This window comes from Mchenga conophoros, linkage group LG9 (genome assembly GCF_057382185.1).
Source record: "Mchenga conophoros isolate Kocher_MC1m ecotype Shallow Benthic linkage group LG9, M_conophoros_male_GT1.1, whole genome shotgun sequence".
NCBI classification, from domain to species: domain Eukaryota; kingdom Metazoa; phylum Chordata; class Actinopteri; order Cichliformes; family Cichlidae; genus Mchenga; species Mchenga conophoros.
The window spans coordinates 24,602,848-24,618,918 of record NC_140534.1 but is presented as its reverse complement, the minus strand read 5'-3'; the positions used below and the strand labels follow the sequence as shown (position 1 = coordinate 24,618,918).

At 40.6% G+C, this 16,071-nt stretch overlaps 2 protein-coding genes across 2 annotated transcripts; both read right to left on the bottom strand.

Moving 5' to 3' along the window:
- Positions 1-436: 436 nt before the first annotated feature.
- Positions 437-8,024, bottom strand: hhatlb (hedgehog acyltransferase like, b). The gene is made up of 12 exons (XM_085287099.1): positions 7,834-8,024; positions 5,784-5,927; positions 4,420-4,487; positions 4,218-4,331; positions 3,076-3,270; positions 2,786-2,995; positions 2,348-2,519; positions 1,988-2,132; positions 1,867-1,902; positions 1,581-1,782; positions 1,346-1,487; positions 437-1,271 (listed from the first exon to the last, which is right to left on the bottom strand). Exons 2-12 carry the CDS (start codon positions 5,887-5,889, stop codon positions 1,060-1,062), a joined length of 1,602 nt encoding a protein of 533 aa, XP_085143225.1. The 5' UTR covers positions 5,890-5,927; positions 7,834-8,024; the 3' UTR covers positions 437-1,059.
- A 171-nt stretch (positions 8,025-8,195) lies between these two features.
- LOC146567329 (glycine--tRNA ligase-like) lies at positions 8,196-16,010 on the bottom strand. Its single transcript, XM_085287096.1, has 17 exons — positions 15,853-16,010; positions 14,362-14,463; positions 14,114-14,216; positions 13,841-13,982; positions 13,682-13,770; positions 13,002-13,078; positions 12,774-12,919; positions 12,541-12,690; positions 12,304-12,466; positions 12,004-12,168; positions 11,782-11,894; positions 10,849-10,989; positions 10,678-10,763; positions 10,442-10,551; positions 10,264-10,357; positions 8,993-9,183; positions 8,196-8,899 (listed from the first exon to the last, which is right to left on the bottom strand). The coding sequence occupies exons 1-17, from the start codon at positions 15,895-15,897 to the stop codon at positions 8,786-8,788; spliced, it is 2,031 nt and encodes a 676-aa protein (XP_085143222.1). The 5' UTR covers positions 15,898-16,010; the 3' UTR covers positions 8,196-8,785.
- Between the last annotated feature and the right edge of the window lie 61 nt (positions 16,011-16,071).

Here is a 16,071-nt window from a genome sequence, read left to right as displayed (position 1 = left end):
ATTACCAGCCCAATTTACCCTCATGTATTAGATAAAATGGGTGATTCATTTCAGGTAAAGTGGGCCACCCTCTGAGTTGAGTTTTTTAGATATTTTTAAAGTTCCCCATTTTAAAAATATTTTGATATATTTCTTATTCTATGTCTTACATTCCATTTTCACATTACACTACCTGAAAAAAGGATGAAAGAAACATGTTGATATAGAAGTGATAAATGTGACAGACATCAAAAGTGTTTTAAAAATACAACTAGTGGGTAGAGGAAAGGATGAGAGGGGCTTTGGCTGAGTACAGTGGGACATTTTCACTGATCAGCTGAACCATTTTACCCTGAACACTGCTCGTGTCAAAAAACATGGGACAGCTAATGTCTCAAAAGCTGTAGAGGCTCAAACACTCATGTTTAATTGCATCAGTTTAACACAAAAATCTTAAAAACATTTCAGGTAATCATGAAAACACAGTTAAATGTCACACATATTTTTTTTCTTAGTGATTTGCCAAAATTACCTGGTAAATTTACCCTAACAAAAAAAGGGAACCTCCGCCGTTTGATGTTATTAAATCCATTTTATTGCCTTGTTCTGGTCAGAGCAGTGATTCACCACAGGTGTCTGTAGCACTCCCTCCCAACAGTATTCAAAGTGTTTTGTAATGCAACAGAAATGGCTCACGGTACTATGACAAGACTCAACACTGACTCATGTAGTGTAAAAAGCGCAAGCAGTTTCATCGGAGAGAACAAAAACCTGCATAAACACACAAAGTACAAATGTTTTCACTAATCTTTACTTTTGCTCTAGACCAATCACAGTCCCGACAATGTAGTTTTATTGTTAGTCCTGGTTAGTATACAGGTGAACTTCACAATATGTTACAGTAAATATTCATTTACTGTAATTTTTTTTCATTAAGTTTTAAATTCTCCCTTAGGTAAAAATACTTAAAATTTTATTTACAGCGAGCTTGTCTGCATCCATTCAAACTCATAATACTGTTAGCATTTGGACAGAACTCACAATTTTCATCATTGTAACCATTCGTTAAAAATTAAATATCTACTCTGCTTTTTCTTTGCTGGGATCTGCGACTGGCTGAGCAGCAGTGGGTGCAGTTGCAGAGGTGGTAGGACTGGTGGCAGCGTTTGGAGGCGGTGCCGGTGGGAGTGGATCGGGATCGTCTATGAGTGCCTGTCTCCTCTCTTGCTCCTTGATCACTTGAATCAGACAGTAGGTCACAAACATGACGATGATGGTGGTTATGGGGAAACCTGGGAAGGTAATTCCTTGTTAATAAGCTGGTAAGAAATGGCAATGTTGCCTCATAATTAACAACCAAAATCACCTTTTAGAAGCAGCCGTTTGGCAACCAACTTTGCAAAGTCCAAACTGTTCAAGGCCAGAATGTTGTACAACACAATGCTCCAGAAGTTAAAAGTGTTGAAGATGGCTCTGATGCGCCGAGACATCGCTTCTGACATTGCCATCTGCAAATCATATTTATATACAACATGCACGTTAAATCCCTTATCCTTTATAAACTGCTTATTGATGTGTACAAACAAACTCATCTGACCAACCTCAAAAGAGCTAAATGGCTCCACGGAGAAGAATTTGCCTGTCCACAGCTCAAAGTTGAGACCAAAACAGTTCAGGAAAGCCCAGACCAGGACCACCTGACAGGGTCCCAACCAGAGGATGGTGATGCCGAAGGTGCACAGTGTAGCCACAAGCTCCTCCACCATGTTCTCGTGCTTTCCACCCAGGTAATTATACACATACCTGTGGATTAGGGCTTCATCAGAACCTTTGCTTTTCAAATGATTAACATGACTTTAATATTGGTGGCCTTTTGGAGACACTCACTTGCACAGCCAATCGTTGATCCCTCTGTCGAAGTGACTACAAAACAAAATCAGCTTTAGTACTATAGAATTATACCACATGTACGCCTGGAACCACTCACTTGTGTTCAAGCCTCACTCACGTTTCAGCAAACACATAGAGCATGGTGATGCATTTTGGTGGTTTAGGAGGGTCAAGGTGATCCAGTCTGGATACCGTGTTGATGACTCCAAACATCACAGCTGCTTTCACCCAGTCATACACCAGGTTAAAGTAAGCCAGCCCCACTGGAAACAATGCAGTGACATCAGTTCTGCTGCAAGTTTCCTTTCATCTCAAATAATTGAAATTAAAACTGGAAATTTTTCATGTTAATGTTTGTTTGCATAAAGTCAAAGCTTTTAATTATATGTTAATGTTCAGTCTTCATTTGTGCTTTTTTTTTTGCATGCCGTTGGGTTTAAAAATATTAAAACGGGAATTTTCGTGAAGTGGCACAGACCTAGAGCCCAGTCAGACAGGTGCTTCATCAGCTTCAAGTCAGTGGGGATGGTGAGGATGTACATGAAGTGGAAAAGGATGTCCACTACAATGATGACGATAAGGTGGATCACACCGTGCAGGTTGATATTCCACATCTCCCGCTCTTTCCTGGTAAGGTCACACCTGTTGACCTGCAGAGGGCAGCAAACACACATCACAACTACGGAGAAAGCCAGAAACTTTCAGCCTCTGCAGACAACAGGCCCTGTTATTTAGGGATATTTTAAACGTCAGATTTTTTTTACTGATGGCGACATAAATGCATGTAAACTTTACATTGTGTGTTCTAAATATCTTCATGAGCAGTAAAGAAAAGTAAAAGAAACCATCAATTTTAGGTCACACGATCGTCATACTTAATAATTTTGTAACCTGTAAAGAATCAAATTCAACTTACTTGAACATAAAATTTATCAAAAGTCATGATAGGCCCGAAATAGAAGAAAGGGAGGTAGAAGTTGTACTTGAGCAGCTCCAAGATGTTGTAGTTGCCATCTTTTCTTTCACAGTTCTCCAGAGCAAAACTCATACAACGCATGATTGTAAACCCACATCCTCCATAGAAGAAAACAGGACGCAACTCAAAGTCCCCTTCCACAAAACCTGCCTGTTTAGAGAAGACATGGGGAATCGACCATGAGAAATGTATAGACAATACACTGAGGTGTTTGGGTGCCAGCAGCTTACCTGCCAGGAAATGAAGGGTTCACACTTGAATGTAGCCAGCGTACAAAGACCAGTGACGAAGCAAAGCCAGCGGATTTTCACTAAAGAGATGCTGTAGAGCAGGATACAGTGGGAGAGGATGAGGGTGACATAGGTCCAGCCCATGCTGGTCCACACAGCAAGCAGGCCATACACCATATATACCAAGGACCGATACTGTGGGACAGAAAAATGGTGTCACCCTTGTGGTTTAAAAGTTTTCATACATTCATCATGGGCATGAATATCATCTTTAACGAGTGAATGATACATACAGGGTCACTTAAATCTTTGAAGGTTCTACAGTGGTTTTTAACTTGATGAACCCAAGAGATATAAACTTGCTCCAAAATCAACATCCTCTAGCTCAACTGAAATTTACAGCAGCCCACATGGACAAGCCAAATATCTCATGGAGAATAGTTTTTATGCTCAAATAAGAAAAAGATTGAGCAATTATAACACATATACAAGAGGTATGTTAGGACGAGTAAAGTTGAGGCTTTCAAACCGAAGAACAATGTCCCAAGTGTCAAGCATGGTGGTGGCAGCATCATGCTCTGGGGATGTTTTGGTGCCACTGGTACTGATACATTGCACAAAGTGGACGGAACAATGAAGACTGAGGACAACCTCCAAGTTTTTAACCTTCACCTCAACAACCAAACGGTTAAAACTTAGAAGCAACTGTGTTTTATAATGGCTAAAGCAGGCTAACATTAAGCTTCTGGACTGGCCTTCCCAAGGGGTTGACCTCAACCCTGCTGAAAATTTTTTAGACCACACTTAAAAGGCAGGTTCATGCAAGGAAATCAGACGATTTAAATGAACTCTTGTGCACCCAGTTCTTGTTTTTAAGGTCATTAAAGATGTATGGTGTTAGATCATACCACCCTGGGAAAAGAGCAGCTAAAAAAAACAAAAAAACAAATAAAAGCTCAGCTGTGACAAAGAAGATTTTGAGGTTGCCAGATAATGGTGAGAAATAAACTTGGGTTCATTGCAGTTCAGTGCTTCACTCAGATTATTAACACTAGCAGTAAATATTGGATCTGTCCTATACTACATTAATCCGCCTACAGAAGCTCAATGAAAACAATCCATCAATCTGTCAGGAGAAGCACCTGTGGAGCCAGCATGGAGCAGATCTTGGCAAACAGCACATGACCAGAGAGCGCAAATATGATGTGGTCTCTAAAGGTGGAAAACCACATCAGCCACTCGAAATCTGCAGTTTCCTGTAGACCAGCGAGCACAACAATATTAGAAATATGAGAACACTTCTGCAAACAAATGATGACAAATGAGCTGCATTCATTTTCTTACCATTTTCCTCCCAAAGTAGTACCATCCTGGCTTCACGCTGGTTTTGAAAGTCTTTCTGTTTGCACTGGCTAACAATGGGACAATTGGGGGGGGGGAATACAACATTTTATAGTTTGGTACAGAAGCCAAGTGTTTCTGTGCACCGTGTTTTCTTTTCTTGCCCTTGAGTGCAAATGACAAACCTTTGCTAGATTGACAGTGAAACAAATGTAGGCCAAACAGAGGGACTATTTTCTTCTTGTGCTCGGTGGTATTAATACCGACACCTGTTCTCCTCAGCGTGGTCTACATAGCTCAGACTCCTCAACCTTACACTGTGACACTTCCCCCATATGTATACTTCACAGTGTATTGTCTGTACGTGACTGTGCTACAGTCTCAGATGAACTTTGCATTCGAGGAATCTAATGTATGCTGATCAGGAAAAAGAGGAAAATAATTTAGTCAAGCTTTGTTTTAGTCCTTTTTATGATTTAATTTGCAAGATAATTTGTTTATAAAGTATAGATAGTCTAGGATAGAGTCACGGAATTAATATATGATTAACTAGTACTTCATAGGTATTTCTATGCTATAAATATAAATAGATATCCTTTAAACAAAATGGTCTTCTTAGTAGTTTTCTGTCACCTAGTCCTGTGCTGGTTCATCATATTCTGTACACGTTTAGTTGTTGGTCACCTCTGGCTCAAACATCATTCAAGAAACACATGTGACCAACAAGCAAGCAGAGGGAACTAACCAGGAGCTAGATGCAGGTCTCTGGCGTGTGGCATCGACCGACAGGTCCACCTGGACTTTCCAGTTTACCTGGGAAGAGTACTCACCCAACTCTAACACTACACTGGTCCTTTTGAAGTTGAGGTTCTGATTAACTCTGTGTGTGTCTGTCTTAAGCTACCCCAGAATATGAGAATTGACAGCATGTGGAACGTTGCACATATTCCAGTCGAAACCCACTTAGTCCAGTCTGTTGTACCCCCTTCCAACCCCCCTCCAACCATCTGGGTCATTGATGGACAGCTTCCCTACACAGTTAGTAGCATTTTGGATGCTTCTGTGCAGAAACTCTTGAGAGAAATTTGCAAAATTTGTTTAAAGACATTCCTGTGGGAAAAATTAAGCTGTGGACTTACCTGTTAACCTGACATCAGACCTCGTTGTGTTAAAGCTTTCAGATACAATTCCTGGTATTTCATTGTTGTAAATAAACCTGTGAACTTTTAACTCAGAGTCCTAAGTTTGAATCCACCTGCACCACCAGTTAGGACAGTTTTCATTATAAATGACCAAATACAGTAGGCTTAATATTCGGATGCTCTTTTTCTGTGTGCATGTGTGTCAGTGTGTTAACTCATACTCACAACTGGACACCTCAAAGATCCAGCTAGTGGCCCAGAACATGGCCAGACACAAAACAGTGTTGTAGAAATAAATCTCATACTTGGGAAGAGCAGCTTTGAGCCCCATGGCGATGCAGTCAGGACAGCACGGAGCTCCGGAGGCTCCTGAATATAAACCACAGAGAAGTCAGAGTACTTTAATCTGTCTGTCACACCTAAAACAGGCGGTGCCAAATAGCATTCCTGAGTTATCCTGCCTACAGTAAGACACATATGCCAGAGGTTCATCCCCTTTCCCCTGATGTTATCTTTTATTTTGGGGATCCTTTGGATCCCAGTCACTGCTGTACTACAGGAAGGGTGGCACATTATTCTTCATGAACAGCTGTAATCCTAAAAATAAACTGAGCCTCACAAAAAGTGTCACAGTCCTACTGCAGTATTTGTATGAGGGCATTTATTACATTATTTTGCATAACCCAACTAAAATAGACCTCTAATCCATCGCTGATTCTAAATTTAGGTAACTGTCATCCGTGAACTTTCTGTGACACATTATCAGAGATGGAAAGTAACAAAAGCCATTTGCTTCCTCTTAACCTGTGACTATCACAGAGGACTTTCCACATTTTTATTGTACTTATCTTTGTACATTTATCAAATGGATTAATAACTGCTAATTTTAAAGATTATTAGTCCAGCTGTCAACGAAGTTTCCACATCCGTTATTCAAAGGAAAGCAGAGCAGTAGGATTTTTTATTTTTTAACACCTCAGAGTAAAAAACCATCAGTGTTGCTATTAGATCACTCTTACTAACACATCAGATTTTAAATAGTACTTTTAAAATGGTATGTTGTTTTTTCTGGTTTATTTACACTTAGGTAGTTTAAATTGAGCAATTCTTAAGCTTTTTGGGACCAGGAACCACTTATAGGATTGCAGTTTTTGACTTAACCGATGATTTACTCAAGGATTTCTCTATGCTCACAAGCTAGCTAGCTGGCTAACAAGGTAAGCTGTGTATAGCAGCAGTGGCTGATTGCACCCTGAGATCTACGAATGACTTCATGACATGATTGGTCACGATGCTGTTGTATCAGAGTTTCTAATAGTCCAGTGATAACATGGGAAGAATTAAGTCACATGACATGCTGGTTTTACTGGCATTAATTAATCACACTTTTCATAGTCGCCATGTTGAGAGGGGTGGAGCTGACAGAGGAACTGAGAGACACTGAAATACCATAGGGGTCATGACTTTTCTGTTACATGGGAGGCCTGCCCTAAAACATATTGTATCATTATTATTTTTATTATTGTTAATATTATTAGTAGTAGTATTTTGACTCTAATAGGTACCAGAATTTGCTTTAGTAAGACTAGAAACTAGCAACTAAGGAACAGTCAGAGTCAGCTATAGCAAAAAATCAGTTAAACCTAAATGAACTGTATTAGTAGGCCTGGTCGGATAGTTTAATATTTGACGGTTAAACGTATCTTACAAGATCATATTTGATTTGATTTGATTTGCATCTGCATAATAAACTGCATAATTCACTATAAGCATGCCCTCCTATTGTGCCAAAGAGTGGTTCTTTTCACTATTTATCTTTTGCTTTGTGGATTCTGATGCCTCTTCTTTGGTACAATAAGAACCTGCTTTCTCCTCCTTATTTAATATATTCTGTTCCAAAAACCTTGCTGTATAATGCCTGATTTTAAGCTTCAATTATTTAAGAATATTGTTTCTTTGACTTGTTTGACACATTTCTCATTTCTCATAAAAAGGTGGAGGGTAAACTGACCGATTAGAATTTAAAGTGCAGCTGCTGCTATTTTTAACTAAACGATTTCTCTCTGATGAATTGCAGCTTAGGCTTGCACACAATGAAACAGCTACGTGTTGCTATAAGAGAAAAATCAAACTCAGCTAAATGAAGCAACAATGAACTACAGTAAAACCCCTTCCTGCTTTCTCTTCATGGTGTCTGAATGAGATGCATGCTGTTGAAATGCCACACGGTCATGCACTTCAGTTTGTCCTCCACACCACCTGTTGTGATACTGACCTTGATCGCAGTAAGCCCAAAGTAGTTGTTAAAGAAAATTCAGATTGTTTCAAAGGCACTTTAAAATGTCACATAAAAAAAGAACATGGAAGGAAAGGTAAAGTTTTGCATCTGCTGTGCTTCCACAGAGTGCAGGTCAAGCTGCAGGTCCCTCTGACTCCCTGAGAGGGAGCTGCCACCCGTTAAAGGTGACATGGTGTATTTGTACTTTGTCCACTGACACAGGGGGGGCGGAACGGGAGGACTGCTAAAACAGTATAATAGACTATGAGCCACACAACATTGGACATGTATTCAGGTCGCCTATATTTGCTAATAAGCAGCAAATAGTTAGCAAAACTCACGCAAGCCATATGTCGATATTTTCACATTTAATACTGAAAAGTCTGAAGTTGAAGCCCTCATTATATTTACATAGTTACATGTACTCATGTCTGCATTGCGTCACACTGCTTAACATAACATACTTTGAAGATTTGAGGAACTATTTTTACTGTCAAAAGAAAAAAGACCCAGATATTTTATCTGTAAAAAAATTTTCCATTCTACATGTTGCCAGGTCTGTTTTGGGATGGTCTAAGCCTCCTGCAAATTTGAGCAGCCTGAAGCTCCGTGTCTCAGATTCTAACAACAGCTCACTGGGAGATATAAAACAACACGCAGTGCCAACTAGTGACAATATCTCAAAATACAATACAGTTTGTCATTTAAGCGGCAAATGAAACGAACTGTAGGACAAATATTTTGTTGTTTATTTGACAATCAAACGTGACAATGTAGAAAATTATAGATTATTAAACCGTTCTCCTCCTTCATAGGAACAGTTCAACATGTCAGTTGGTGATTTGCTTGAGCAACACTGTTCTCCAAATGTTATCTCCAATTGGAGATAGGTTTTGGGGACCTGTACAGAGTGTGTCCCACTTCGTGAAATGAATGGGTGGATGGATGGTTACTCCTTCTTGCTGGACTCCTGTCCTTCAAAGATGGGGTACTTGCTCTCCACTTCAGCCCACTTCAAGGTGTCACTAGCCAGATGTTGTATAATGTCTGGCAACTCTGTGATCTGTGATATATTTTAGTAAATTAGTATCCAAAAAACCAATGAAAAAAAAACAGATATGGCACTTTCAAAAATCAAAACAGTTAACTGGTTTACCTCGGCCCTGATTTGCCTCATCGAGTCACGGTCTCTCAGAGTGGCCGTGTGAGGCGTCTTGTTCACTGTGTCAAAGTCGATGGTGATTCCAAAAGCCACTCCGATCTCATCTGACCGCGCGTAGCGCCTCCCGATGGACCCTGAAGAGTCGTCTACTTTGTAAGACACACCGTTTCTGGTCATAGCCTCAGCTACAAGGAGGAAGATGATGACAAAACCATTACATTTGCTTAAGTATGAATATATAGCTATTAGCTGGGTGTAACATTAAGACTATAAATAGGAAGAGACTATTGCCAACCTCTAAAACTTGCTAAGTAATACTACATGTATACTCAGTATTCCAAGCCCTACCATGACTTATAACCCTGGCAAAGTCACTCAGTAATCTGAAAAAGAGAATGTAAAAGCAGATGCTTTGGCAGTTTGTTGGTCTGGAGCACTCAGGTGTGTAATAACACAATTCCCAGCAAATTCAGCCCAAGGTCAGACCGTGCAACATGCACAGGAATTGCAAATGCCGCTGGAGCTATAGCTGAGACTCTGCAAGCCTTAGCATGTTAAATGTTAAACTTCATAACAATACAGACTAAACAAGTATGACTAGTTTGGAAGGTTTGCCAGGACAAACATATGCTATGTTTGGTGAAAACAAAACACAGCATGTCAGCGTGTGCACCTCATAGCAACTGTCATGCACGGTGGTAGAGGGGTGATGATTTTGGCTTGTTTTTAGCTAACGAACTCGGACACCTTGCAGTCACTGAAAATCAAATATGAGGACATCTGTCTGACAACTAAAGCTCTGCTGAAACTGGACGATGATCCCAAACCAGCAGCAAATCTATAACAGAATGGCTCAAAAGGTAAAGAATAAAGGTGTTGCAATGGACCAGTCAAAGTCCACACCTCAACCTGATTGAACTGGTGTGGCAGGACATTCAGAGATCTGTGCATAAACAATGCATGAGAACCAAACAGAAAACAATTAGTTAAACTAGTTACTGGAGAAAGCACTGGGAACAGAGATACACCCCATGATTCATGATGGGGTGTATCTCTGTTCCCAGTGATCAACTAAGGGAAATAAGAAAATCCTCTATTTAATTTGGCCAGGCTGCAGACAATGTCAGACTAAAGCTAAACCAAGCTAAGCTAACTATATCCTGGCTCTAGTATTCAATAGTATTCACCAAATACTATTGAAAAGAGCATTTGAGTATTTAACTGTAACAGCCAACACTCTACTGAAATGGAAAGACTATACTCACCTAACTGGTGGATGAATGGCACAAAGTTCTGGTTCTGGCTCAAAGGCAGGATGGAGCATTTGTATGGAGCCACAATGGTAGGAAAGCTGAAATACTGACCACAGAATAAAGCACCTTAAATCAAAACAAACACGTAACTGTTACTCAGATCTGTTTTCTTGTTGTGGAGTATTCTTACCGTCCTCTGTTCATCCCCCTCCCGGATGTGGAATGAGTGCTCGTAGATCGAGTACATGATTCTGCCGATCCCAAAAGAGGGTTCAATTACATTGGGAATAATCTCCTCCACTGTGACAGGGTAAAATAGAGACATTTGAGAGTTGTTGTTTTTTTTTGTTGTTGTTGTTTTTGCCACCCTTCCACAATAATTTGCCTACTCTGGCATTAAAAAACAGGATTGATGTCACCTCTTACCATGCAGGGTTTTCTGGAACCTCTTCACACTGACCATGTCTTTAGTGAGTTTGAAGGTTTTGCCGTCTGTCTCAAAGCTGAACTCCCTACAGACAGAAACACAACATCAAGTCACAAAATGCTTCATAAATGAACTTTATGGTTGTTAAGAGCATGAACGTCATTAATTACCCTGTTTCACTGAGAAGCTTTTCCTGATCGCTGATGTAGCAATCATCACAGACAGCCAGGTACTCCAGAGCCAGCTTGGCATCCTTTTTGTAGGCCATTCCAATGGCACTTTTGTTGGGCTCAAACTGGATGACATTTACTGTTTTGTATGAACTAATTAAGGCATAAAACTTGGGAAAAAAAACATAACAATGAAGAAAGGATGGATAAAGCCACTGAGACATCAGCCACTGGTTGGTGAAGCCTTGGCTTAAGCATTTTGGCCATCGCCATCTTGTGTGTTTGAAAGAAGACCCGGCTGAGAAACACTCCACATCCTATACATGGTTTAGGTCTATTTTACTCTAAATAGGACTTTAATTTACAATATAAACACTACATCTATATCAAACAGGGCTTAAAACTGGCTACTCAGATCATAAACTCATAAAAAAAAGTGTTTACTGAGATCATAAAAGTGTAGTAGGGTTCTTTTCTCAAACTATATTGCCTCTTTTTGTAACCATGAGCCCCCTGCTGGCCAATACAAAGAATGCAGGTTGAAGACAGAGGCTTCATTTTTCAAACCTGTATCCACAGCCTGAGTGATTTTAGCATGAAATCTAACACTCCTCCTCACCCCCACGCAGTCGCAGTAATGACTCCCCCTGCTTGAGCTGGTTCTACTGGAGGTTTCCTGCTGATAAAAGGGGAGTTTTTCCTTCCCACGGTTACCAACTGTAGGGTCTTTACCTTTTAATATAAAGCTGTTGGTGTGAATTGGTGCTCTTTAAATAAAATTGAATTGAAACGAAGGAAAATTGTTCAAAGGCAAAAACCTATATTGTAAATAAATAAAGTTGGATATTTAAAATATTTTATTAATAGGCTATAGGTCTGACCTGACACATTTAGTGTAATTATAGTCAGGTTGTTGGACTGGGACCACAGAAGGATATGGGCTCTTTTAGCATCTTTTCTGCCACCAGAGGGACTTTGGTAGCTCTGGAGTGACACGAAAGGTCGTAACAGGAGCGATCCGCACAGCCCACAATTTCAATCCAACCCTGAAGAAGAAAAAACACAAAGGTGCAACTAAAATATAAAACTGGACGCTGTCTTTATAATGCTTTAAATGGTTTTATAAGTCTGTTAGTGGAAAGAAAAAATATTTACATAGGAGGTTTTGGACTCAGCATCCCAGCAGTCACATGCGTAATGAGCCATCTCGTTTTCCATGTGCTGACGGAAGCGCACTTTGTCTTTGGATAGTCCCACTTTGATCAGATACAGGTAGATTCTTCCAATGAAGTAGCCCAGCACAGAGTTGTTGATGACTCCCTGCAGCAGAGAGACAGTGAATGTAAAGATGTGCGTCAAATACTGAATTAAATACCAAACTTGCTTCTAACCATTCATCTTTCATCTATGCTATAGTTTTGGTGCTCTAAGGTATGTCAGTAAAACGACACCTACCTGCTCCACAGCATCTCCCAGCCTCATCATTTGTGCTGACTGTCCGCTTGTCTGAGCCTGGGAGGAGAACAGCATGATCTCCAGGTCGGCCACATTGGAGAATTTAGGGTGGACCTTCTCATTTGGGTCCACAAAGTGCTCGATCTCAGCCATGGTGAACTCCCTGCAAGCAGGAAATGCTGATATTTCACCCAACATCCCTTTTGGAAGGCAGCAATAATTCATTCTAAGCATTACCTAACACGAATGAGTCCAGAGCGAGGAGATATTTCATTCCTGAAGGAGTTTCCGATCTGAGCAGCAGCAAAGGGAAGCGTTCCCTGGTTGAACTCCAACAGACGTTTGAAGTTGAGGAACATTCCCTGAGCTGTTTCAGGTCGCAGGTAGCTGCAGAAATACCGACGTGCACAATTTCAACACAGCAAAATAATAAACCTTGAAAGGAATGTTGCAAGTGCAGATATGAGTACCCAGGCATGTTCCCTCCAGGCCCGATGGACGTCTGAAACATGAGGTTGAAGGAGACAGGAGGTGTGAGGTCATTTCCTGTGGCAGGAGACTTGACGTTGTATTTCACAAATAGATCGGCCAGCTCCTGCTGAGCGTAGTTATCCATCTGAAACAGAGGGACCACAAATGCATCACAGGATTATTTCTTCACCAACACACCGGTGCATGTGTGTTTGCGAGGCACACACCTGTGTGATGACATCCTCCAATTCATTCACCTGCCCCGCTGAGCACTTCTCCTCACACATCAGTTTCTTTAAGTGAGCTGTGAGGAATAAAACGAAAAAGAAGATAGATGCAAGGATTAACACGCACATTTTTAGATTATTGTTTCATTGATGTGTTTGTCTGTTTGGTTTTAGCCAATAATGAGATCTAAGAAAACCAGCCAGTCAATAAGTCCTTTATATAAAATGTACAATATAAAAAGGTTAAATGTCATACAAATAAACCCATAGACAACACAAAACTATCTTCATGTGCAAAATCGCTCGAAATATCCCTTTAACTAAGAGTACAAGGTTAAAATAGGTATTTATTACACACTCTGTTTAAATGTTAAATAATTATTCTCATTTTCTTTCTTTTTTAAAAGGTCTGTTGAGCTGCTTGACCGATGTCAGGTGGAAGAAAAAACTTATCAGTTATCTGTGCAGCTCGAAATCAATTCCTCAGAGGAGATACTAAACAGCAAGGCAGGTAAAAACCTGTTCAGAACTCGCTCTGCAGGGAAATAAATATCACCAAAATATGTCTAACATCAGCAAGATTATGATGCTACTCTGTATTTCTCATAGTTCCTTTAGTTTTCTGTCATTTTCTGTCCATGTCATGAAATCTGACACCTTGTCAGAAAGTTTAAAGCCACCTTTGAGAAGATGATCTGCCCGGTAGCATTCGCCTGTCTTGGCATCTTTCACCATGTAGTCAGCAAATTTATCCACATGCCCAGAAGTCCTGAAACAAATGGGGAGCTGGTTATAGGACAAATCTATTAGAAGCCAAACTTGAATTTGTGCTTACCTACTTGAGGACGGGCTCGGGGGTCAGCATGGTGCAGTCGATCTCCAGGATCTGCTCCTCCTGGATGAAGTGCTGCCTCCACACCTGCAGGATGTTGTTCTTCAGAGCACAGCCCACAGGCCCGAAGTCGTACAGGCCGCTCACACCTGAGGGACAAGTAGTTTTTTTTAAATAAAATAAATATTGATTTAAAAATGAAGCATTTCCACAAGTGTTTTCTTGGTTTTTCAGCTTTTCCTGTATCAGCTTCTGTTATCCTTCCTTTCTGCTACCTTACCTCCATATATGGCAAATGCCTGATCATAGAAGAACCTCCTCTTCAATGTATCTTCCATCTTCACTCGATCCACTGTGTCCTCTTTGGGCTGCAGAGCCAGTTCCTGTAATGGGAAATGATGGTGTGAGGCACTATTTCTTAATCAGAGTGGGGGTCATAAAAGTTAGCAGAGAGGCACGCGAGGAAAAACATGTCAAACTGAAAGCAGAATCAGTGCAAAGGCCAATCAGGAGCTGTGAGACTCTCACCTTTGCTTCAAGAGTCTTTTTCCGTGATTTCAGCTCTGCAGCAGCTTTGCTCACCTCCTGCTCCGGAGCACCTTTCTCCCTTAACTCACGGACCAAGTCACCCTGCAGAACAGAACTACACTTTACCTCCTCTCCACACTCGAATTAAGTGGTTTTTCAGTTTCAGTAACAAAGGCTGAGCCAGGGGTCGGCAACCTGCGGCTCTTTAGTCCTTATAGTGCGGCTCCGCGAGGTTTGGGAAAATAAATTAGAAGTATTTAGCTGAAGTATATTTTATTTATGTTAGATCTTTTTTTAACTTGTAGTTCTAAATTGGAAGATTATTGTGATATTGAAATATAAAAATAAAATTATATTCCATTATTTTTTTTCATCGCTCAAAATAAGCGTCACACCCGCGGAAACGCGGTGCATTTATCGAGACTTTCAACCCCAGGTAGGCCAATTATGGATCTTCGGATCCACATTATGTAAGCAACTATTCTCCACCGTGAACTATGTTAAAAAGAAACACCGCTCACGCCTCACAGATGACAGCTTACAGTCCTGCATAAAGATGAAAGTGACTTCGTACAGCCCTGATTTGCAGAAGTTCAGGAGCAGAAGTCCCATTGTAAACACATCACGGCCAACACCCGACGATGTTTGTATGAACACGCTTTTCAGCATCTCTTTATTGACCACTTTTCACACACGGTTGCTGTACGCATACAGCCGGCTGTAGCTTTTCAGCTCACACACCAACACACACCAACACAACAGCATAGAGAGCACAGACCGCGAGGCGTGACTGCGGGTGCCGCTCAGGTGCGTCCGTCTCCCCTGCAGCGGTGATGCAGACCACGCCCCGCCACACACATTGACCAGGTAAAATACATATTTAGGCAGAATATTGCAAATATCTATTTTTCATTTTTTAGCAGCATAGTGCTTTTTTTCCCAATTATTTTTTAAAAGCCAGGTCAACGCTCCAAAAGCCCAAAGGCGATATAAGGGCGGCGGCTCACAACGGTTTTTGTTTGCTACATGGATCATTTTCGTTCAGCTGGGTGTCTTTCCTTTTGTTATATTTCTTTAAGAGTTCAAAATGTGTTAATTACATAAATAAAATGTAATTTTCTCATTAGCACTTAAAGGATTTCATAAACACACCTTAGTTGTTCACACAAAGCACAAAGGTAAAAAACAATATATACAGTGTTATCTTCATTTTAGATGTCAAACAGTATTTGCGGCTCCCAGTGTTTTCTTTTGCGTGGAAACCAGGTCCAAATGGCTCTTTGGGTGTTAAAGGTTGCAGACCCCTGGGCTAAGCAATGCTCTGATACATGTGAAAACAGAAATGGCAGATACTTGAAATGATCATGATCTATTTAGCGAAACCAACTATGATTAAAAAGTAACAAGAATAACGCTTGTTGAAGAGCTGCTGTTGTTTGTTTGAGAAAAGAAATCTGGAAAACGAGCATGATCTTCAGATGAAAAACCTACCTGTTCCCGCACAGCCTGCCTAAAAGGAGCCAGTAATTCTTCCATGCTGACACTCAACAGGTTGCTCTTGTTAAAGTCTGCTTCAAGCTTCCTTCAGTCTGAGACACAGAGAGGGAAATGTTTTCTTCTCTTTTATAATCCGACTCTGGCAACGAGGTTGTTGTGTTGCATCATCCAGGAAGCTCAAATTAATTCTCCATTCCAGGTTGAAAACGAAAC

Coding starts and splice junctions, on each gene's coding strand:
- hhatlb (XM_085287099.1), bottom strand. CDS start 5,889: ATGGGGCTCAAAGCTGCTCTTCCCAAGTATGAGATTTATTTCTACAAC. Junction 4,488..5,783: donor GATCTTTGAGGTGTCCAGTT/GTGAGTATGAGT, acceptor TCCCATTGTTAG/CCAGTGCAAACAGAAAGACT. Junction 1,903..1,987: donor CTCTATGTGTTTGCTGAAAC/GTGAGTGAGGCT, acceptor TTTGTTTTGTAG/TCACTTCGACAGAGGGATCA.
- LOC146567329 (XM_085287096.1), bottom strand. CDS start 15,897: ATGGAAGAATTACTGGCTCCTTTTAGGCAGGCTGTGCGGGAACAG. Junction 10,358..10,441: donor AGGGGGATGAACAGAGGACG/GTAAGAATACTC, acceptor TTCTGTGGTCAG/TATTTCAGCTTTCCTACCAT. Junction 9,184..10,263: donor GCCATTCATCCACCAGTTAG/GTGAGTATAGTC, acceptor TCCTCCTTGTAG/CTGAGGCTATGACCAGAAAC.